The sequence below is a fragment of the Hippocampus guttulatus genome, chromosome 11 (assembly GCF_054856545.1).
Source record: "Hippocampus guttulatus isolate MCC_2025c chromosome 11, RoL_Hgut_1.0, whole genome shotgun sequence".
Taxonomy (NCBI): Eukaryota; Metazoa; Chordata; class Actinopteri; order Syngnathiformes; family Syngnathidae; genus Hippocampus; species Hippocampus guttulatus.
Genome location: NC_141271.1, coordinates 17776706 through 17799813, shown reverse-complemented (window position 1 = coordinate 17799813; position 23108 = coordinate 17776706). Strand labels below are relative to the sequence as shown.

At 43.3% G+C, this 23108-nt stretch overlaps 1 protein-coding gene and 1 long non-coding RNA gene across 7 annotated transcripts; one reads left to right on the top strand and one right to left on the bottom strand.

Annotated features, from left to right (window-relative positions):
* The first annotated feature begins 67 nt into the window (after positions 1-67).
* b3galt1b (UDP-Gal:betaGlcNAc beta 1,3-galactosyltransferase, polypeptide 1b) lies at positions 68-21269 on the top strand. 3 transcript variants are annotated; one of them, XM_086124256.1, is made up of 4 exons: positions 14101-15383; positions 15623-15671; positions 16164-16367; positions 19943-21269. In XM_086124256.1, exon 4 carries the CDS (start codon positions 20132-20134, stop codon positions 21116-21118), a length of 987 nt encoding a protein of 328 aa, XP_085980382.1. In that variant the 5' UTR covers positions 14101-15383; positions 15623-15671; positions 16164-16367; positions 19943-20131; the 3' UTR covers positions 21119-21269. The 3 variants fall into 3 exon arrangements, with proteins under 3 accessions (XP_085980383.1, XP_085980384.1, XP_085980382.1); XM_086124257.1 differs by lacking the exons at positions 14101-15383; positions 15623-15671 and adding an exon at positions 68-913; XM_086124258.1 differs by lacking the exons at positions 14101-15383; positions 15623-15671; positions 16164-16367 and adding an exon at positions 68-913.
* On the bottom strand, positions 19444-23002 carry LOC147198442 (uncharacterized). 4 transcript variants are annotated; one of them, XR_015102322.1, is made up of 6 exons: positions 22857-22996; positions 21670-21751; positions 21263-21588; positions 21014-21106; positions 20479-20923; positions 19444-19657 (listed from the first exon to the last, which is right to left on the bottom strand). It is a non-coding gene; the product is annotated as an uncharacterized LOC147198442 (long non-coding RNA). The 4 variants fall into 4 exon arrangements; XR_015102323.1 differs by lacking the exon at positions 21263-21588; XR_015102324.1 differs by lacking the exons at positions 21014-21106; positions 21263-21588.
* Between the last annotated feature and the right edge of the window lie 106 nt (positions 23003-23108).

Below are 23108 nucleotides of genomic sequence, written 5' to 3'. Positions count from 1 at the left end.
ATTGCATAACATTCCACTTCTTTGACGAAAAATTCTTTGTTTGCATTCACAGGATACTTGAGGCCATTGTCCATCTCCACTCTGAAGCGCTGTCTGAGGAGTTCGAAAGTATCATTCAGATGCTTTTGAGAGCGGTCACATCATCGAGAATTAGTAGCCAACCCTGAATACTTATTCGGTTCCCAACTTATCATTTCTTGTTCAAAATGAGAAAACACAGAGGGCCCCTGGTAGCCTACATGAGTAGATTGCCAACCTAAATATAGCTCAAAAGTGATGGGACATTGTGATTGTCTAGGAATGTTGTAGAAATGATCAATTTGAACATGTAAACATTGACAGAGTCAAAACCAGAATCTCAGAACTGAGAGGCAGACCCGATAACTACGAGCCCACTTCCAACATTGTGTCAACATTTTTCTCTCTTCAGGAATGCAAGTGAACTAGAAGTTGACGTGATGATGTGATGTACAATTTTTCAAGGTTTCCTCTTTCAGCCAAACACATTTGAAAATATTTTAATTTTATATTTATATGAGTAGTATTTTATTTTTAAAATACTGTATATTTTCACTTAAATAACTTCTACAGAAAGAAAGAAGCCTTAACCCCTTATATTGTATGTTGCTTTCATAAATGTGTTGATGCTCTGCATTATTTAAAAGATGGACAAGCACGTCGTCAATCTACCTTGCTGTCTGAACCGTCGAGGGCGGTTCTTACCGCTGACGCCGCGAGACGATTGGCCGAGCGCTCTGCGGCTCTCCACGTCGATTGGTCGACGTCGCCTACGTCAACAGGAGTGCTGCTCACAATTGTGTTTTTGTCAGCGTGACAAGCGCGCTGCAGAATGCTGTAGTGTGTGTCCAGGATGAGACGCGCCGTGTAAAGGATGGAGCCGCGACGGGCTGAGGTAGGCATCGCGAAACATGCTCGCTTCATCATCGCAATGTGTCATGATGCTAGATTGTTTTTTCTTACAATCGCGGGTGTGAATTGTCCTTGCTGTCTGTGGACATTTATTTCCACGGGAGTTTCCCACGCGCGTTGCGATCTTTTTCCATTTTAATTGCCCTATTGTCATTGATGCACACTTGGCTCCGTCCCACCGATGCTGCGTGGGAAAGGCTGTCAGTATCTCAGTGCACTTCGTGAAACGAGCACGTTCGGAGCAGAATAATGAGGGAAGCTGAAAGTTGAGCCGATCAGTAGCAAAACTTTAACAGACATTGCGATTCATTCATTTGAAATGATGTCATGTGATTAGGTGGCTATTTTCACATTTCTGTCTTGAGGTTGAGGGTGCGAAACCAGAGTTCCACGCTGTCACGGTGCTTTTGTGGGTTTTATCGGAGTATTCCAAAAACATGCATGATACTGTATACATAAAGTCAGCAGGGAAAGGCTCCAGATCACTCAAGAGCATAATGAGGATATGCGGTACCCACAATGGATGGATGGTTGAATTTCCCCTTCAGGGATTATAATGAGTCCAATAATACTATTAATAATAAATCCCCCCCCCCCCACCCGCCTACCCCCGCCCCCCTCACTGTGAGTGGAGCTCATTGTTTCACACAGCGGTGTTCTGCATTAATATCCTGCAATATTGAAGTGAACAAACCGCTTTAGGTCCCCTTTAAACCCTCAACTTAAAATATTCAAACATGATACAGTATCCAAAATAGTTGGAATCAATGCACACTCTACAATTCGGCTGCGATTGACTGGCCAATCCAGTGTGTAGTCCACCTTTAGCCCACAAACAACTGGAATAGGCTTGAATTCATTGACAACTTACCCAGGATACTCGCTATCATCTGTTCAGCCCTCTTACAATTTTTAATAGATTAAATAAATATTTATCTATCGATTCCAATGTCACTGATGGTCAATTGCTTTACTTGCCTGACCTCAAACAATCAAATCAGATTGGCTAAAGTTAATGCTAGTGCTAAATAGTATTTGTGTTGCGGTGCTGTAACCCTTAAATATGTGTTATTCATTCAAGTTTAAGTCTTAAATCGGAATTTTCATTTTCTTGCACATTTAGTTAAATATTTCGACATTGCCCTGTGGTCAGTTGTCATGTTTTTTTTTTTGGTGGGTAGAGCCCCCCCCCCCCCCCAAAAAAAATCCTCAGGAGCAAAGAAATCCTATTACCACACCTGAAATCAACTAATATTAGTGCCGTACTGATGAGCTGAGAGGAGTTGAGATGTTTCAATGAACAGTATACCCTTCTGCCTGTCTTATACTGCTTCCAGGTAGCAAAGGCTGACACGGCAGAAAACATAGTACACTCTTCTTCTTTTGAATTCTATTGAATTATGTCATGACTATATGTTTTATAAAGTTCCATTCCAAAATATACATGACAAATATTTTGGATGTTGTAATCAATTGATACTGCAAATTCTTATGTCCATCCGTACTTACTCAGCATCCACCCCAGTGAAAGCAGCGGATGCTGAGAGTGACATGCTATTTCCTCCTCAATGTCGCTTGGACATTTCGCATCAGTACCTGGATCACAGGCTAATCTACTTTCCCCGTTCGGCCACATGGCCATTTCTCGATTTCAGGTCCATCTGGCTGAACAGGGATGAAGGTCCGAAGCCAGACTTGCTGTATATCTTGAAGAGTCTCCTCTTTATTTTATTAGCCCTTGAGCTTACGCGCGTGCGATCGCAACCTGGTCTGTCTCTGTCTGTGTCCTTCTTACTCTGGCTGCTCTAATCACATTTCCGCAAGGTGTAATTAGTTAAGCGAGTTAAACGCCGTAATCCTCGGTTCAAGTGTCATGCGTCTGTGCTTAGTCAGTGTCGCTCACCTGGTTGAGCGTCTGATATGAGCAGCATGTACGGTAGTCGACCTCACCCCCCCCCCCCCCGCTCCCCCATGCTACTATTCCAAAGCGGTGCCGTTAAAACGCAACAGCAGCATGGGGTGGAAAAGATAGGAAAATGTCACCGTTTACAGGCAGCATGAAAGGGGCTGTTGTGTTCTATTGCTCTATTGTTGTTGCATCTATCAAAATAATGACAGTGAACAAAAACTAAAGTGAAATAACTACAATTGAAAGATTTTTTTTTCTGAACGAAATAACATACAAATGCAAGTGCTTGAAAAAAAAAAACAATAATTAACAGAAACTCAATTTTATAAAACTAACTATGGTCACTGAGAAAAATGTCTTTGGTTTTCATCTTTGCCCATTAATTTCATACATCAGGATGAGATGTCTTTATTTTGGTATTACTGAGTACAGAAAAAAGAAGGTCAGACAGTTTGGGAATTGTCGTCGACTTAAAAACACAACGCTGAGCGACTTTTGTTTATCTTGCACTCAAAAACATACTCCATGTATTAAGAATTGCAAAAAAAAAAGTATCAAAAGTTTAAAAAGTAACAAACATGCTCTAAAAATAGATTGCAACTAACTGAACTTAAAAAAAAAACAAATGTCAAAATGAAATTAAAAACTGCATTGAAAAAAAATCATAATATTGGCATCTATTGATTAACTGGCCCCCCACGCTGTTACATTTAATTTTACCTTCCAGACTGTGCTTATCTTTTGAGTATGACAATGTTTTTGGAGCAGCAATCTTTTTCTGCAGTTCTCGTATTCTAATCGGATTGTTCTATTTGTGACATTTCCCTCAAAATGATTCAAGCTGAGATCCATCACCAACAGATTGTTTTTTTCTCTCTTTAATTTGCTTGATTTTCCTCGCGCGGATGCTGGATGACACACTTTTTTGGACGAAAAGACTCAAAAACTGAAAATTGAAAATTGACTGAGTCATCGGTCGCTAAAATTATGCCTCCATCTCGAACAGATTCTGTCTGCAAATTATGGAAATAATTCGAGTCATGCTGGGCCAGATCGAAGTTGAATTGCAAAAAAAAAAAAAGTAAACGTATTCATCCCATGTTTGGAAATGCATTGGCGCATGATGTCAGCTGTTGCTGTGCCCTCCCCCCTACAACTCCGACAACCCCCCCCCCCAAAAAAAAATCCATTTAGCATTTATGTTTATGATCTGCGCTCTGAGCCTCGTGCACAGCTGCTACAATGACTCGTTCGATTCATGATGGCACTCTGGCAGCTTTTTCTGCTTCAGCTAGAAGCCAAAGCTAAAATGAAGGCTACAGTACAGGAGCTCACTTGAATGCTGCAAATTAAAAGGCAATTTGCTTTGCGTCGCATTTGCCTCGTAGCTTCTTTTATGTACGTTTTTTTTTTCTTTTTCGGGCCGCGTGCACTCTTTCTAAATAGGCTTAATTAAATTAGCAAATTGGAATGGAGTAGAGGGCGGCGTGAAGGCACGTAAGGTTAACGCGTTTGCCGCCGCTTCAGTCACGGTGTCTGGGTTTGAAGAGCGGCTCGGGACCGTCTCCGTTGCTAACGTTGCCCGTTCTTGCGCGTGTGTGGGCTTTCGTGGCGGCGTACGCCGACCTCCTCCATGAATACCTGCACGGTATCGGTTTATCGAAGAATCTAAATCAGGGGATGGGCAACTGGCTCCCACGCTCTGAGTGGGCCCCTTGATGAACCCTTTCGAGCACAGCGGTTACGAAAGGGGGCAGCTTATCGTGTTATCGGGTTACAGGTTATCGTTATTGGTGCATGAAAGGGTTCACTTCAAATCAAAGCACTTTTTGCATCGTTGTGCTTTCTGCCGATCGACGGTGATGATGATGATGATGCTACATTAATATTTGTACAATGAGCGCAACGTGGAAAACCATATTGTCAAATATTGAGCATAATATCAACGCGAGGCTCGGCGCGAGGACGTTCAAATCAAACGCGTGCAAGCGCGTGCCTGCAGATCTTCTCATCCTACTTATTATCGGGCTCATCTGAAGCACAACAGATCTCATCAAACAGACCGAGTAAATCATTTATCATCCTGAGAAATTAATTAGCCTTTTTCTTTTTTTTTTTGTTGTTGTTGTTGATTATGCCCCAGAAAGGAAACGATAATAATAACTCAGAGCGTAATCAAATAAGCAATCAATCACTCCAGCAATGATAAGGATTTACTCCTGATGCTATTTTCGGCCCAAAACTATTCTTCTGGAAGAGTCGGTAAGACTTTGTCTCTACGGTCTCCGCAGTTGAGCTGCGATGCGTTTCTCGAACACTTTGTGACTGACGCGCCGTCTCGCCGATGAGCTTCACACGCTGGACCGATCTGGTCTCTTCGCCTCGCGCTTCTAATATTGCGAGCGCCTCAAAAGCCAACTTGGACATTTGAAGAACCGAGGTTCCCCAAAGGGGGTTGAGGGGCTGACGCAAAAATTTTTGGCGAGATGGTAAATCTTTTATCAGTCTGCGATGAATAAAACAAGTTCATGCTTGAAGGCCTCAAGCTGCCTTGCTTTCATTTTGCTGTTGTTGTCTCTCATAGCTCGTAGCCTTTCGCGCAGCATATGAAGTAGCTTTGTACACAAAGACGAAAGCCTTTTTTCCATCCTCCGTCGCTAAGCTAATAACGACGCCCTCGTTGTTGTTCTGCTGATTCAACACAGGCTGTTTGGAACCGATGGCCTTGAGTTAGACTTCTCCATTTTCATAGGACGCGTTATGTGATCATTGTCGAAAATGAGCTGCGCCTTTGCCGGCAGGAATTCATCCCCTTGGAGTCCCGTCCCCTTATTTCAACCCTCCCTGTTGCCACAACACGTGAGAGTAGGCGCATATGGCCAGGCTGAGTATGCCATATTGTGACCCATTCCACTGGAAAAACATGAAAGATTTTTTTTTCTTCTCTATACTAAGTGCTGTATGGGGTAAGTCGAGAATGAGTCATACCTTGGGTAAAATTGGAATTACAGTGAATGTGTTCTTTTAAATGGGTATTGCCTGGCTAGAAATGATGCAAAAACTTTGCGACACTCATCGCATTGGGGTGAGGATTTGACCCTGCATGTTGAGCCGAGATTGGCGTAAAAACGATGACCTGAACCTACCAAAAAAGGGATTATCAATATCGCCATGGTTAAAAAGAAGAGTTCTATGAGCAATATTTTCTCACGAGAAGAAGAACGGTGTGTTTATATCTCCTGTTGATGGAGCATTCATGTTGCAGAGGTGTGTTTATTTTCCAATCCCACACTGTGCCCTCTTGTGGGAGCAAAGCTTTGCTCTTCCTGGATGTTTTCCTCTTCATCTCAGGAAAATCGAGGCACCGTTTGGCTACTTGTCAGGTTTCTCCGTTGTGTCTCCCTCTGTTGGTCGTTGTTTTCTACGTCTCTTGCATGGCTTGTAACCGTTAAGTGAATTTCATTGCTCCGTATCACGTACATGCAATGCCGATAAATTTGATTCCACGTCAGGGCCGCCACAACAAGTCACTAACGTGATATGTGAGACAGTTTTTACATAGATGCCCTTCCTTCCTGACACAACATGCCCATATATTTTCATTAGTGGGCTGTCCACTCTGACAAAGATTTGAACGTTGACCCAAAAGTCAGCAGCATTAACCGCTAAGCCATCCAGCCGCCGCCGCCGTTTTCTCAGAGGGTTACATTCACGACGCCTCCAGAACAAAAAAATGGCCACCAACTTCAGCTCCTCAGACCGCCTAAATCCAATCTTCAAACCAATTTGCTGGGTCAAATTACTTAACCCAATCTTGGGTAAAAGAAAAGCAGTCTGCTCAACGCCCGCAGCTACGCAGTGAGTGGTTTAGGAAAACGATGCAGCATCTCTTTAGTGTGTATGGTTGAAGCAAGATCTTTATAAGCAGTAGATGAAATTCCTGATTTTCCTCTTACTGCGGTATTATCATATGCCCTGCTCTTTATTCCCGTTGATAATCGACGCGGGCATACAAGGGATCTAACAAGTCGCTCCCGTCTCACGTCGCTGTCACAAAAGTAACGCACACTGTCAATCGCAAACGTAATGACCGTTTTCCCGTGAAAAATGTTCTGTCGTCGTCACGGCTCAAGTGCCGCAATTGCCGATTCCCGTCATATAACGCAGGTGGCATAATGATACTAATTTGGTTAGGCAGGAGTGAGACGCGACAGTTCCGGCGAGCTCCAGGGTGAAGGCAATCAAAACGCTCCCGCTCTTGTCAAATATGTAACCTTGGGAGCCGAACGGGCGATGCTGCAACGATGTGCACGGGTGGCTGCTTGAGGTATAACGTGAGCGGTTGATGATTGACGTGTTTTCAGCGCTGTCCGGGAAACTGTTTAAGATCTTTAGTTGGTTTGATGATTAGAATCAGGCAAAGGGCAGTCGTCCCATTTATTATTATTATTATTTTTTTTTTTTTAGGGGCAACTCATAAACAATCGCAGACATTCGTGTTTGTAATGATAAATGGTGACGTGAAGCAGCAAGAGGGTACAGCACACTCGTTTATTGCCAAGAGATACTGTTGAGCTGTGTGCCGCGCATCGATCTGAAAAGGCACCCGCTAATGCTAGCTGACTTGGAACTGAAAATACACTGTATTATCTCCTTAGATGATGAAAATGAACAAAAACGGCCAAACGGTGTTTCGCTCAAGTGTCAGCCTACCTCCCAAACACTCGTTCATCCGATCACAAATCCTACTCAAGACACCCTTACAGTCTCAAAGACAATCCCTTCACATCCCGGCAGTATTGCAAAACGTGAACGTTTTGCTTTGGGGGGACATCTTGTGGCATTTTGGTTCCAATGAACTATTTTGAAGTGAGTGGAGCAGTTTCAGTTAGTCAAATCATAGCGTCGTCCAATAGAAAAATTACATTTTACCACCATCTTGCGTCATCTATAGGAAATTAAATCTCTTTTGGCTAGTGAGGTTGCCCAGGCTAGCAAAGTTAGCGCCTCTATAACAGTTGCACCTTTCATGAACGCTCGTTGGTATGCTCACTCTGACCCACAAAACCCAGTTGGCTCAATTTATATTTATGCTTGGAGCTCTCAAGCTTTTGTTGACTGTCTTTTCCAATTTTCTTCCCTTTTTATATTTGGTTTTTTTTCTGTCTCTGAAACAAATGGTAATTGGCAGGAAAGGATTTATTCAGACAAACTTTTCTTTCAGCCTATTACAACTTTAGTCCATACACAAACGTAGGTTTTTGTTCCGAAACTGAACGTTTGAAAAACTGTGGCAAACCTCTGTCTTCAGACATGCTTTCAAACATGACGGTATTGACAAACGCTGGCTGATATTGCTTTTTCAAGTTTCTGATCGGCCCTAATGTGAGTCGACAAATGCGTTTTCATGGAGACAGAGAGTATCCTAGAGTGTTGGGTCACTCCAAGCTGTGAAACGCGACCAGATAAATTGTGGGCGGACGTTATGCTCACGAAAGGAACAATGTGCAGACCTACACTGATTCATCAAGAGTGCCTCTTTCCCAGTCATCACTTTAGTCGTAGTTTAGAGCGGCAGGCTATGTGTTAAGTGTTCTCTCTCGCCTTCCCGCTACGACTTCTGTTTTAAAAACCTGCATTAGCTTTGTAAATGGAGCAAGTGCTTTTCCATACCCATTTTTTTTCTTTTTCTTTTTTTTGCCTGTGTCGTCCAGGGCACTTTGTGCCAAGTGGACAAAATCCAAAGTAGGAGGGAGGGGGCGAGAATGTAGTGAGTCAAATAATTTTCTGTGGCTGTGTATGGTGTGACAATGTTAACATCAAGATCGCCGCTCAGGATGGGTGAAAATTCAAATCACGATACAAATTGAATCCCTTCGTGGTTAGGGGATCATTTGTGATATACTGTCCATGTAAGTGTAAAGTGGGGGTATTTCTGAATGGGTTAAATTGTCCGTGACCAAAGCAAAATTGATTTTGAAAAATAACAAGTGTACTGTCATTGTCAGTATATTTATCATGCAGTTTTCAAAACTCAAAATTCAAATACAGCTCTCTTTAGTGCATTGCTGATATAAACACTTACTATGCGCTTAATACTAATAATATACTTTTAATCTGAGAGGCTCCCCCCCCTGGCTGACGTATTTGGTAATGTTCGGAAGAATTTCGGGTTCTCCGTTATGCTTCGTCGTGTGTGCTTCCTCTTGTATTATTTGCTTCCTGCACATCTATCTGCTAATTCGCGGTTCATAGTTGCTTATTCTCTCTGTGACCCAGTTCAGACTTGTTGGGGGGGTTTTTTTGGTGTTTGGCTACATTTCCCATGAGCCTCGCGCCTGTTAGCGTGGCTTTTCTGTCTTCTCCTGTGTGGACAAGATTAGCGACTCTTCGTCCACTTTTGGCGATAACGATGCTTGTCAGAAGTGTTGCTTTTTTGCCACCACAGTATTTGTTAGAAGAGATGTGGTAGCAAAATATTTAGCCAGCAAGTTAGCTAACCCTAGCTAAGCTATGATTAACGTCTCTTAGAGTATTTCTGGAATCATTTTTTTCTAAAATCTCTCGATGTACCCGTATGTTCTTTTAGTACTTTTTATTCCTCCACGTTGCTTTGAAATGTCTTAAATTCTCCAGTTTTAAAAAAAAAAAAGTGTTTTATCTAGTTAGCTTGTCTATAAAATATGCCGTATAATTAAAGCTGCTTTGTCTTAGCTAGCATTCCACCAGTAGTAAACAGCTTGACGTGTACGCACCATTTTTTTTTTCCTAATAGCTTGGAGAAAATGGTGTCGATACGCTTGGAGACATTTTCACACTCAGGGAAATATAATGATCCACAAGCGTTATCGCAATTGATTGGTGGAGTTCAACTCTCTACAGTGGGCCACATTTCTACTGTATCCCGCATCTCGCTGGCCGTCGCTATCTCATTATGTTATCCTTTTGATGAAAATATGATGACATTTCCATGATCTCAGTGCTTTAAATACCATGCCACCCACACTTAGCTTTGGAAGCCTCGGGACGCCTTGTGTGAAGGTGACACCCATCAGTGCCTCACACAGCCTGCCGGGGATTGATAGCGCTCAAAAATCCCTTGGCGATTATTGACGTCAAGTCTGAAGGAAACATATGAGAATTGGCTGAGAGGGATAGCAGCGGTGCCGCAACGTGATTTATTTTCTACCGTTTGTGCACAAGTGTTTCCCATGTATCTTCAAGCACCTTTCTGCTTGAAAGAGCGTTTGGTGTGAGCTTGAGTTGAAAAGAAGCCTTTTTCGCCGAAGGTGTCGATAAAAATCTCCCCACTGAATCAATTCCTAAAGGTGTTTTTTTTTTTTTCATTTGCTCTTTCGTTCTCTTTCGGGAGTTGCGGGAAATCAGTGACTCTTTTTTTTGCTTTTCGTCGTCGCGTTCACAATATTAAGCCAGCAGTTTTAGCTGATGCATTGGCCTAGTATTGTTACATGGTGGGTGGCGGCTTGTTTTCTGTTTCCCTGCTTTGAAAAACACAATCATTCTCATTCGCATGCTCGAAAATCAGGGCCTAAGCGAGACTTAAGTGCAGGCGATATTGACTTTATGTACTACACTTCAAGGAAAGTTTTTTTTTACTTCTTGCAAGTGCTGCTATTACTTTGCCACGAAAGGGCATTCAAGTCATAAAAGAGAGCAAAACTAAATAGTGAACGCAGCAAGATTTTTCTCTCCTCTTGATGAAAGTCTGTTGGTCACATTTCCTCTTTTTCTTCACACATAGCCGAAGGCTTTTTACCCCTCTCTTTTCTTAAACAATGTATTTATTTTTTTTCCAAGCTAATCTCGTTTTGCAGTTCTTGCGGGGCATGATTGCTTTGGTCTGCAGGCGGTCTTGGGGAAATACATTCCCACCAGATCCAAACAACTTCCAGACCCAAAGATTAAACGGATATTTATCAAAACATATTCTGCATATTAAAACATGCGTCGCAGAGGAAATGATCACGTAAGGTAAACGCCATTTAAAGTATTTAACCCGGTTCAAAAACACGATGAAACCAAATGATTCAACTTTCAGGATGAGTGAGAAGGAAAGGTCGCTGAGGACACAAAGAAATGTGTTCTCTACATTCTCTGAGAGGAGTGGTGGGCGGCAGCCGTGTAGCGCCGACGGAGCAAATCCAAAACTTGGGTCAGCATTTTGGTCAATGAAATGACTGAAAATTAACCTTACGACTAGAACTAGACATTAGTAGCACTTCAACAAGTGAAAAAAGACATACGTGGTTGCCGTGAAGTTTGAATTTAATTTGCTCCGTGACTCTTGTCTGTAACTCTGCAACACACAGATCTCAAATCATCATTCCCAGTAAAATGAACAGAAATGCTATTCATCTGTTCCGGCCTCACATAATTACTGTAATCTTTTTTTAATGAGAAAATAAGATGATAATATGACACAATATGTATTTTGCTTAACAGTTATCGTCACACTTTCTACTTTCGTGCACCTTGTTCTGTTCGCCCTGACCACCTGGGGGCAGCATAAGACAGATATACAGTCAACCACCACACATCGCGGTTCGACACCAGTGGATCGTAGTTGCTCTTCACAGAGGATAAACAATATATACGAGGATTGTTGTCTTTGAGCTTGCGCTAGATGCTGATAGTCCATGAGGCGATGGTGTTTTTCAATGTATGTTAGCATTGAACTAGCAGAGGCATTAAAGTTCATACAGTTTACTTTAACAGTAAACTTCGTCTGAGAGTAGCAATAAACGGTTCAAAGCCCCCTTTTTTTTTTTTTTTTTTTTTTTGCCACACTGTTGCTTGTTGCGTATGACAACGCTAAAGCCGACTGCAAATTATGCCCTGTAAAATTGTCCAGAGGAGGGGGGTGAAGCTGGGCACTTTCAACACGAGCAATTTAATTAAAAACCTGAGGAGATTTACTTAAAGACATACCTTGGAGAGACCGCCACTGCTTGAGAGGACAACTCACTGCGGTACTCGGGGGTTAATAAAGTGCTTACCGCAGACAGTGGCGAGAAGCGCAATAAGTGTTTGCGCACAATATTAAGTGTGTAATCATAGCAGATGGCAAATTCATGGATGGCGGTATTTTATATTTTTACACTGGGCAGCATTATCTTTCTTTTCCCGGCTTTGTGAATCCTTTGCTCTCGCGTGATGCGTTAGATGGAGAATCACAACAAAACTGGATGAAAGTGCAAGTGAAATCGACTTCTTGATATTGATTTCATGTGCGATAAGTCACGCACCCCGGCACTGCGTTACAGCATTCGGAGATACTGTACATACTTTTTATTGCATTGTAGTCAGCAGAAATGTCAAATTGTCGGCATCATCAAGCCTGAGAAGTATCGTTAATTGATTGTCGTTTTGGGGAAAGATATGACTCGTGATGTTGCACATAACGTTCGAGATCCTTCCACTGTCGTGCATAACAGACATCAGTTCAGTCAGCATCAATATGACATTAAAGAGCATGAAAATAATTGAATTCTTCGCTTGCAGGAAAGTGAAACTGAAGCACTCCAGGCTACACTGAAACCTCAGCTCTCTATTAAACACTGTGAGATCACGGTATAAAGAACTAATGTGGGGTCGACAAGTGAGCCCGATTATGACAAGCGCATTTCGGATAGCAATTTGAAGAAATCTCCTTGATTGATAAACAGGAAAAAATTTCATCTTTGATCAATTACGAATTAATTTGACATGACACATAGCGAAGACACATCATATTGCATCAATTCATTAACAATTAATTAATCGTGTCAGAAGTGGAACAAGACACTCGTGATGGCAGCAGAACATCAGTGGACTTCAGTTTATGGTTCTGCGTAAGCTGTTTCAGTAGCATAGTATTTCAACGCCCAAATGTTCAACCAAACCTTTGCCATCAAAGCCTGCTAGCATAACTCTTAATACATAATGTGAACCACACCTGATGAGCTAACAGAAAGTAGCATGGATATCACGGTAGCTATAAATATTCAAACAGCTGCTACGTCAACACATATGAAGCAGCAACACGTACAAACAGAACTCGAGCGTTAAACTTTGTATATTTAAACGCCCAAATGTTCAACCAAACCATTAAATCAAAGCCTGCTAGCATGATGCTAACACTTAATGTGAACCACCCTCGATGAGCTCACGGGAATTAGCAAAGACATTACGGTAGCTATAAACAAACAACCGCTACTTAGAGACATGTTGAACTGCAATATTTTCACCGTCTCCCTTGTTAATAATATTCCATCGGACATTCGTGCACCCTGCTGCACACCCTCCACTTTTTGATTGAGCAGATGCCAGCGCGAGCCATAATTACGGTGTGTAACCATCTTAAAATGTAGACTGTAATTACCCCGTGGCTCTATTTTGCTTCACATTGGCTGTCAGTGCCAATGAATATCTTCATAATGGGATAATGTTAGGGACAATGAAGTGAGATTTCAGGGAGGCTTATTAGGAGCAAAGAGTATCTTAACAACTACGCCATGTCTCATTTAAACGTAAATTGCTGCTCCTTACACGTTCCCCCGCATCCTCGTGAACACCTTTTTGGTCGTCTCAGACAGATTGTCCAGTGAAGCAGACAAAACGGCGAGTTATTAGAGTTACCAAAAGCATACAAACATGCTCGCCATGTCTCGGACATTTAATTTATTTCAATGTCACGTTGGTTACCACCCCAAAAAAAAGTTGTCATTTGAAATGTTTGACATAAAAGTCGAAGATTGTCAGTAACACTGACAATCTATTCGGGTTACCATTTCCTTTTATAAAAAGATTAAAAAGATGAATATGAGATGCGTTGGCAATTCCCTTTCAAGAAACCGCAACATACTCAACAGGATCTTTTCACCTTGATTTTTCTGGGGAAAACAAAGTGTTATTGATTCAAAGAGGCGAAGCGGTGTTTTGAAACAGAGAATAAAAGATAATGGACAATATGTGAACCAGATTAACTCTATTGACGTCCACTGAGCCAAAGCCATGTACTGTATTTACACACTCCAAATACACACACGCAGCAAACTAGATTGACATTTTCTCTTGTTCTTGTCTGGATTGATTATGGGAGACAACACTGGCACTGTGTCGCAAATCATAATAAGTCTGTTGATAAAAGACAGGCAGAGGTCAAATTGAGGGATTAGGGTAAAAGAATCTAGTCCTCGGGCAGTAGGCGGGGGAACACCCTGAACTGGTTGCCAGCCAATCGCGGGGCACACAGAGACGAACAACCATCCGAACTCACTGACTCTGAAACCCTAACCTTAGTTTGAAACCCTAATATTTTTTGATCCTCCGTTGAAACCCTAACTTTAAACACCAAATTTAAAACACTAACCCTCCTTTGAAATGCCAACCCTTGCATGTTTATTATCCTGCCTAGAAATTGTGTTTTTGTTTTGCACTTAAACTGGGCCAAATGAAAAATACTGCTCAGTTTGTCTCATTTTCACTGGATTTATTTCATGCGCCGATTGCTCTTGTTTGACCTTGCGCAACACTGGCAACTTTTTGGGTGGACGCTCACTTGTGCCTTGTTAGCTTCCTAGATTGTATTCCGCTCCTGGAAGAGGAGCCCCGCAGCCGCTCGCTCGCCCATTAACTCCCCTTGCTTCTTGCTTCCTGCCCCAGAGACTCCAACTGCTCTGCTGGCTTCACGCTTTGTGGAAAAGCAGACAAGGTACATGAAGGGAGAGAGACAAAAAGAAAAAAACAACAACGTCCGTTCCGCCTTAATGTTTTTTAGTTTTAGGGATGGGCGTTCTCTGGATTCCCTTGATTGACAATGGGGAAAAATAATGATCAATTATTGGATGGATTACGTGCCCGTCCCCGAATAAATTGTTTTTAATGGGATGAAAGGTTGCCTGAGATTTTGGCACCTTGGACACTCGCGTCGTACTGAGAAGAATAACGAATCCCTGAGGAGTGGCTGGATGCACACTCGAAGTTAACCTCCCATTACTGATATCGTGTTGCTCTTTATTCCCAAAACAAGCTGCGGTCAAGTAGTAAATTCTATAACACAAAATCGTAACTTTCAAAAAATGCACTTTGTTGAAGGTTCATTTCAAATCAATTCGTCAATGTCGAATCGTAGTTCTTAATTCTACTGCCGGTGACGTCGTAATGCGTCACCGCTCACTCGGGCAGCGGAAGTTAGCGGAAGCTAGCGGACGCACTCAACGTTAGCCGAAAAGCTAACGCCTCGAAACTAACTCCCGATCGCTGCCGTTCATCCATCCATCCATCCATTTTCCACCGCTTATCCGGGGTCGGGTTGCGGGGGCAGCAGCTTTAGGAGGGAAGCCCAGACTTCCCTCTCCCCAGCCACTTCTTCGAGCTCTTCCTGGCGGAACCCGAGGTGTTCCCAGGCCAGCTGGGTGACAGAGTCTCTCCAGCGTTTCCTGGGTCGTCCTCGGGGTCTCCTGCCAGTGGGACATGCCCGGAACACCTCAGCAGGGAGGCGTCCAGGAGGCATCCTAATTAGATGCCCGAGCCACCTCATCTGGTGGGTAACATCTGCTGACTGAATATTTTCAGAGATGAAGTCAGATCGCCACAGTTGTTTTGTTTCATGTCTTAGAAAAAAAAAAATCTACATATAGACATATTTTTAATGGACTCGTTTAGACTGTATTACACATTCATGTTTTCACGTCTATAAATGTTCCGACGCTGATTGAAACTTGGTAGTTGGCGGACATTTTAGTGGAAATGGTTACAACGAACTGTCGTTGTCATTTACAGATTGGCGATGTCCCTCGAGCTACGTTGTAACGAGATTTGACTGTACAAGGTACTGTACTTAGCAAAGTAGAAATCTTGCCGGCGCTGCTTCCAGTATTTGGATTCGCTGCCATGTCACTCTCATCTGCTGCCAGCCTTCAGAGTCAGTCGTGCTGGCCCACGTTAACTTCAACTCCGCTCGCAAAGGAACTTCATCTGTTCAAGAAAGAGTGACGGCAGTCTGTCCTCGAATCGGTCGGCCTAAGCAAAACGCGTTACAACCCGTAGCGTTTTAGGAAGCAAGTTTCACTCCGTCCTAAATTTCAGAGCGATAATGAATTGAGGCTTTGAGCTAAAGGAAGGAGAGTTGACTCGTGGGACCGGCAAAAAGGAAGTGTCTTGTTTCGTTGCTTTCTGTGGATGGCAACATATTGAATGCGAATGCATAATTCATGGCAAAAGCTTTGGGGGTGAGCGGGGTGCTGTGCAATGAAGAGAAACCACAAGAACACACCCCAACAAAGAAGTGTTGTCAATGGCTCATGTGAAAATGTGTTTGCAGATCGCGTCGCTTTTTGCCGTCAAGGCAACAGAAACGTAACCGCGGCCCTCCAAGAGACACCCCCCCTCCCCTCCGAGGTGTCAAGGCCTCCATTCGGGAAACGAGAGGGAAAACACATGCCGCCTGTGCAAAGTCTACGAGGGTCGCAACAGCTTTCGGCGGCCATCTGGGCCGGCGACATGTGGGCTCGGCTCATTTTATAAAGTAAGCATAATGACTCGGAAGAATCTTTTCGTCCAAAAGAAGGGATGAGTTGAAGATGAGAAGAATCCAGTTTTTTTGGGGCCAGCACCTGCTAGAGTAGATGACCCGTGATTCCATCCCGATTCATCTCACAGTTGCTAATGGTTACCGGCCATCTCTTCTCAACACTGCAGACACCTCGCTGCGCTTTGTTTGAGCCAAATCGCTGACGGGGGTGGGAAATAACAAAGTGCAAATCCTTCGTTAATGGACTAAGATTGGGCACATACTTGCACTTAACTTGAGTTAACTTGAGTTGCAACACAACGCATAAGATACAGACAGTCGTGCAATCTTAACCACTTTTATATATATATACATATACATAATATTATATGTAAAAATCTATAAATAACTTATTTTAATTACTTTTTATATCCTATCACATGATTTTTTTTTGTAATGGGGGGGGGGTGTTTGAGTATAATATTTGCCGAATGTTGTCGTGTATCAAATAAATATATAAATCATCCCAATAAAATTAGCCAATTTCGAAAAAGCGATTACATCGGCTGCCCGATTAATCGGTTGTACCGATTAATCGCTTACAGTAATTGTGAAGTCCACCGTATCTCAACATGACGTCGTTCAAGATTGGAGAAGTATCTTCAGTACACAAGGTCTCAATGTCGTTTATTTTCAAGGAAGCTGCTACTTATTGAAAAAATGACGGCAGGCGTTGGTTGGGCAGCCACGTTAGAAGTGACCCCATCAATCGCCAGCCGTCATTTCTGCTGCATCCTGTTTCATCCCTAAACCAGAAATGTGGCCAAATGAAACTGAGGTTTGTTCCTGGCCTCCTTGCCAGTTTTTTTTTTCTAGATGGAGGAAATATGGCATCCAGATGCTTCAAAAGATTCATTGAGGCCGCTGGTTTCATCCTTTTTGCTCCTGTCATTTTTATGTTTTTTTTTTTTGATGCTTGATACAATCTGTGATGGAGAACAATCATAACGGAAGATGGTCTCCGCTCCAAAGACGAAGCACCTTTCTTTGCAAGACCCCACGAGACAAAATTGCTCCCCAAACACCAGGCATCATTTTGTCACATGCCGACTCCGCCGCCTTCCCCTTTTCCTGATCTCACGTTATTCTCTACCTTTTTTTTAAAATTATCTTTCCAAGCTCAGTTGCGCTTTACTTTCTTTGACGTTTTCATTTCGCCTGACATCCGTCTCGCCGCGTGCGGAATTGCGTTTTGCCACATACGCGACGGCCCAAAGTTGGTTATGCGGCTTTGCGTCTTAAGAAACCTTGCCTGGCGAGTAATTCACAAGCCGATGGAGCCGCTTAAGAAGCTCACTGCCATTAGCCCGGTAAGATTCCTGCAGAATACCGAAACGTATTTTGCATTTCTGACGACTCTGACATAGCGTAGCAGTAAAGAGAGGGAGAGGGAAAAAAAAACACGTTCAAATAGGTCAGTGGAGAGTCCAATCATCCGCGGCACCATCTGTCTCTCTAATGATTACCTGACTGCTGGATATGACGCTGGAAACGCTTCTGCAAACGTCTTCTCATTAGGTTTCTACATTTTTTTATTTTAAATGTGGAGTTCACGACGAGACGCCTCGATTCTAATTAGCGATCACTCGCCTTCATCTAATGCCATTCTGATCATTCTGTTTCCAGTTGCAGGTTTGTGCAGAAAAGCTGCACAGCCCAGTCAACAAATAGGGCCGAAACAATCTTGAATTTTTTTATTTATTTATTTTTGAACAAACACAAGCAAGAAATTAATCTGGGTTGCAAAAAAAAAGGTTAAACCACGACTTAACTCATTCAATGCCTGCCATTTTTCACAAAGTCCAAATTGGGATGCAGCTTACTCTTGAACTGTATTTTTCTCAAATTGTTGCGCTCTCCGTGTCCTGTTTTCTTCTCATGGTCTCCTTCCTGTCACCATCCCGATCAGGAGCCAGATGTAGCCATCTTTTGATTGTGATATCAATTATTAAAGATAAAATTAAATTCTGTTTATTTTCATATTCAGTCTTACAAATAAAAGTTTTTTTTCAACGTCAGATTTTGCTTTTGAATTGAGGTACTAAGTTTTAAATTAACTTTATGGTCAAGTATGAAGTATCCGGTTTGTATTGCAGCAAACGGAATCAAAATTAATTTCATTGTATTTCAGTGCAGAAAGGGTTCTTTTTGGCAGCACCTCTGACTGTTCAATCACCTACATTTTCACAAGGGTGTGTCGGTCGCGAACGAGCCGGTACAAAGAACTCTTTGAAGTGAACGATGAGCCATTTTTAGCAGAAAAAAAAATGACCATGGATAGTAAGGCGTTTTTAGCCCAAAAAAACGAACATGTATCGTAAGGGGTTTTTAGACGAAAAAAACGACCATGTATAGAAAGGCGTTTTAACAAAAAAAAAAAAAAAAACAGCTTGTATAGTAAGGCGTTTTGAGCCGAAAAAAAAGGACCACGTATAGTAAGGTGCTTTTAGCAGGAAAAAAATGGCCCTGTATAGTAATGCGTTTTTCGACGAAAAAAAACGACATGTAGAGTAAGCCGTTTTTAGCCGAAAAAAACGACCATGAACAGTAAGGCGTTTGAAAAAAAACAAAAAAAACGACCATGTATAGTAAGGCGTTTTGATCCGAAAAAAACAACAGTTTTTAGCTGAAATAAATGACCATGCACAGTAAGGCGTTTTTAGCCGAAAAAAAGGACCACGTATAGTAAGGTGCTTTTAGCAGGAAAAAAATGGCCCTGTATAGTAAGGCATTTTTGGCCGAAAAAAAACGACATGTAGAGTAAGCCGTTTTTAGCCGAAAAAAAACGACCACGTATAGTAAGGTGTTTTGAGCCGAAAAAAACGACCATGAACAGTAAGGCGTTTTTAACCGAAAAAAACGATCATGTATAGTGAGGCGTTTTTCAACCAAAAAAAAAACCATGTATAGTAAGGCGTTTTTAACCGAAGATGTCAAGTGGGCCGGACCATTAAAATGATACCATACTTTGCCATAAACAACCAAAACAATATGTCTTTCCTTTGTTTTGGTATAAAGAAGCACAAGAACGTTTGCAAAATGTTGAAATTTAATGAACGTATCTTTTACAAAACATTTCATGAAGCACATTACATTTTCTTCAAGTTTACTTTTGTTTGGTCGACGTACAGTATATTTGTGACCGGGGTAAATCCGGGCACAGTGAGCAGCATAAATCTGCACGTGCCTAAAAACTGCAGTTTGCGCCGTTGTGGGCGTGAACACAGCGCCGACCGAAGCAGCTCCTGGGTTGGCAACAGACAATGGTCAGCGATTAGTCGTCTTGGAATGTAGCTCATGAAAAATAGAGGTTGCATTTATACGTCTGTTGGGTGGATGACCTTCCATCCATGATCCGAAGCGCCTTATCCTCACGAGCACACATCCACACTCACAATCCCGCCTTGGGACGATTGCGAGTGCTCCATTAAGCTAGCATGCATGTTTTTTTGGCCCCCAGCGTGTGACCTACATTACGTATACAACATATCAAATATTAACGCCATGTTTGTTTTCCCTTTCTCTTTCAGGTATAATTGGTCTTCCATTTTTTTTCAGCCGCTTTGCATTGAAAAGCAGACGGCCTTTGTGAAAGAATCAATTTGTGACAATTAATGTCAAAGTGCGCACCGGAGCAGCTCGATGGTGCCTTCCTGGGTGGGATACGACAGATGGCCTTATAAAATCCAGCTCCTCGGAATACACTTAAATGCGGCATAATGCCTTCAAAGGTGTCCTGCCTTTACATCCTGACAGTGGTGTGCTGGGCGAGCGCTCTGTGGTACTTGAGTTTATCCCGGCCGACGTCGGCCTACGTGGGCCACATGTCGCTGCCCATACGCAAGACGGCGAAAGCTGCCAAAAACGTCACCTTCACCAACATCCGCACCCGCCCGCTCAACCCGCACGCCTACGAGTTTGTCATCAACGAGCCCAACAAGTGCCAAGACGGCGCCCCCTTCCTGGTCATCCTCATCAGCACCACGCACAAGGAGTTCGACGCCCGCCAGGCCATCCGCGAGACCTGGGGCGACGAGAGCGCCTTCAGCGACCTGCGCGTCCTCACCGTCTTCCTCCTGGGCAGGAATACGGACGACGTCCTCAACCAGATGGTGGAGCAGGAGAGCCAGATCTTCCACGACATCGTGGTGGAGGACTTCATCGACTCGTACCACAACCTCACCCTCAAGACGATGATGGGGATGCGCTGGGTGGCCACCTTCTGCCCCAAAGCGCAGTACGTCATGAAGACCGACAGCGACGTCTTCGTCAACATGGACAACCTGCTTTACAAGCTCCTCAAACCCGCCACCAAGCCGCGAAAAAGATACTTCACGGGCTACGTGATCCATGGGGGCCCGATAAGGGACATGCGCAGTAAGTGGTACATGTCCAGAGACTTGTACCCAGAGAGCAAGTACCCACCTTTCTGCTCGGGCACCGGCTACGTATTCTCGTCCGACGTCGCCGAGCTCATCTTCAAGACGTCGCAACACACCAGACTGCTGCACCTGGAGGACGTGTACGTGGGGTTATGTTTGCGGAAGCTGGGCATCCACCCTTTTCAGAACACGGGCTTTAATCACTGGAAGATGGCCTACAGCCTGTGCAGGTACAGGCGGGTCATCACGGTCCACCAGATCTCGCCCGAGGAGATGCACCGCATTTGGAATGACATGTCCAGCAAGAAGCACCTGAGATGTTGAAGGGCAAAGCTTAACCTTTTGCTCCTTCTCCAAAATCATCGGCGACGGACTGAATGACAGAACAATAAAATTCACCCGTATCGGCACCAAGGTTTGCGCATTTGACTTGGATTTATTTTTCTGACCGAGGCGTGAGTTCATTACCGCGGCTATTCAGTGGGCGTCAGTCGGTGGCTCAACCAAATTCAATATCGACCACACTCGGCAGATTTGCCATCCTAACTGTGGACCGGGTTTGACGTTCACATTTGTTGGGCCCCGAGTGTTTTCTGAACAAATTAGGAAAGGAAAATCACTCCACTCATTCACCTCACACAACTTGATCATCTGTCTGGATATCCCGACTTTGAGGCAATCAAGACTTTTGTGTGCGTGTTTGTGTGTGATAACCAAACGGTGCCGCTCGGTGGAAAAGGGATCCAGTCAATACATGAGATGATTCATAGCGTTGGTATTTGCAGCCAATGTTTCTACAAGGTCAAGGTCCGGAAAAACATTCGTCACACGCAGCAAGTCAATAAGTGCTTTGTATTAAAAAAAAGTCAGCTCACAATTTTTTTTTTCTCTCAAACGTTCGCCCTTTTGAACATCGACGGAAGAGATTGTGGTCGATCTTCGCCTTGGCCATTAAGTCTGTCAAGAAATGTGAAAAGGGAGTTTGACGTTGAGACTATTGGCAAACTAATCCGTTGTCTTTACGATGCATAATGTACACTCGAAGGCCGGATTTCCCACTGTAGCTCCAAGTTTCAGATTCCGAAGATTTTGTTTTTTGACTGTCCGTTTCCGTGTAGCTTTTGTGTAATACAGATCTTTGTGTATACGTGACAGTCGCATTGGCAAATGTTTCTTCTTTTTATCTTGGTTTCGATAAGGCCCCGATAACTGATCTGAAGATGTAAATTGCCTCACTTGAACCACGCAAATCTCGCTTTTCATAAACGAAACCAAGTGTAAAATAATCAAACGTATCCGTGACAGTTGAATTGAAGACAAGTTGACTGTTCTCCGCGGCGAAAAGACATTTGACCTTTTTCACCAAAAGGCTTCTTCCGGGGTTTTTTTCGGCTATCGACTTTGCGGCGGAATTTGTTTGCAAGCCGATCACTCGCCAGACACATTCCTGCAACAGATGACTTTGACTCCAAAGATTCCCTTTCTATTGGGGTGCGTTTTGGAAAGGAGATTCACCACAATAACGTCCGATTGCCTTCAGTTCAGCTCGAATGACTACGACAAAGCGAATTACCGTATTTTCCGCACTACAAGGTGCACCTAAAAGCAATCAATGGTCTCAAAAGCCGACAGTGCGCCTTATAATCCGGTGCGCCTTATAGGTGGATCAATAGCATTTTAAATGCGTAAAGCGCTTTGTCACAGCTGCAGCGGTTGTGAAAGCGCGATATTAATCAGGACTGTATTGGACTGTATTCCCTTTAGTGTAGCTCCATCTAGTGGATGCATAACGCAATCGCAGCCACTATTGTGGCTTCTATTCAATGCGCCTCATAATGCGGTACTCCCTATATATATATGAAAGCAGTTTTACGATAGGCCATCCGTTCAAGTGCACCTTATACTCTGAAGCCTCTTATAGTGCGGAAAATACGGTACGTAAAAATGACCATTTGATCCATTTTGGAAAAACAGCCGCGGTATGTGCCAAGTCTGCGCAAGCCTCATGTTGCCATTTGCTTCGGTCAAGTATGGACACAAAATAAATATTAAGAGCGTTTACCTCCGACGTCATGGTTGCATGGCGATGCCGCTTCAAGTTGCCGGCGACCTTGGTTCAAACCCCCACGGTGACAAGATCTTCCGGCCCTGCTCAGTGTCCTTGAGCAGAGACACCGGAGCCCCGCGGTTGCTGAATCGACACTGTCGAGCTTCCTGTAGCGCTCGCAATGATTAAAATGTCACATTGATTCAGTTAATCCCGCACATTATAACCAGTTCAAAATAATCATTGACAAAATCAATACCAAACGCA

Excerpts from the sequence above, each read along its gene's own strand:
- b3galt1b (XM_086124258.1), top strand. The coding sequence starts at position 20,132 with ATGCCTTCAAAGGTGTCCTGCCTTTACATCCTGACAGTGGTGTGCTGG.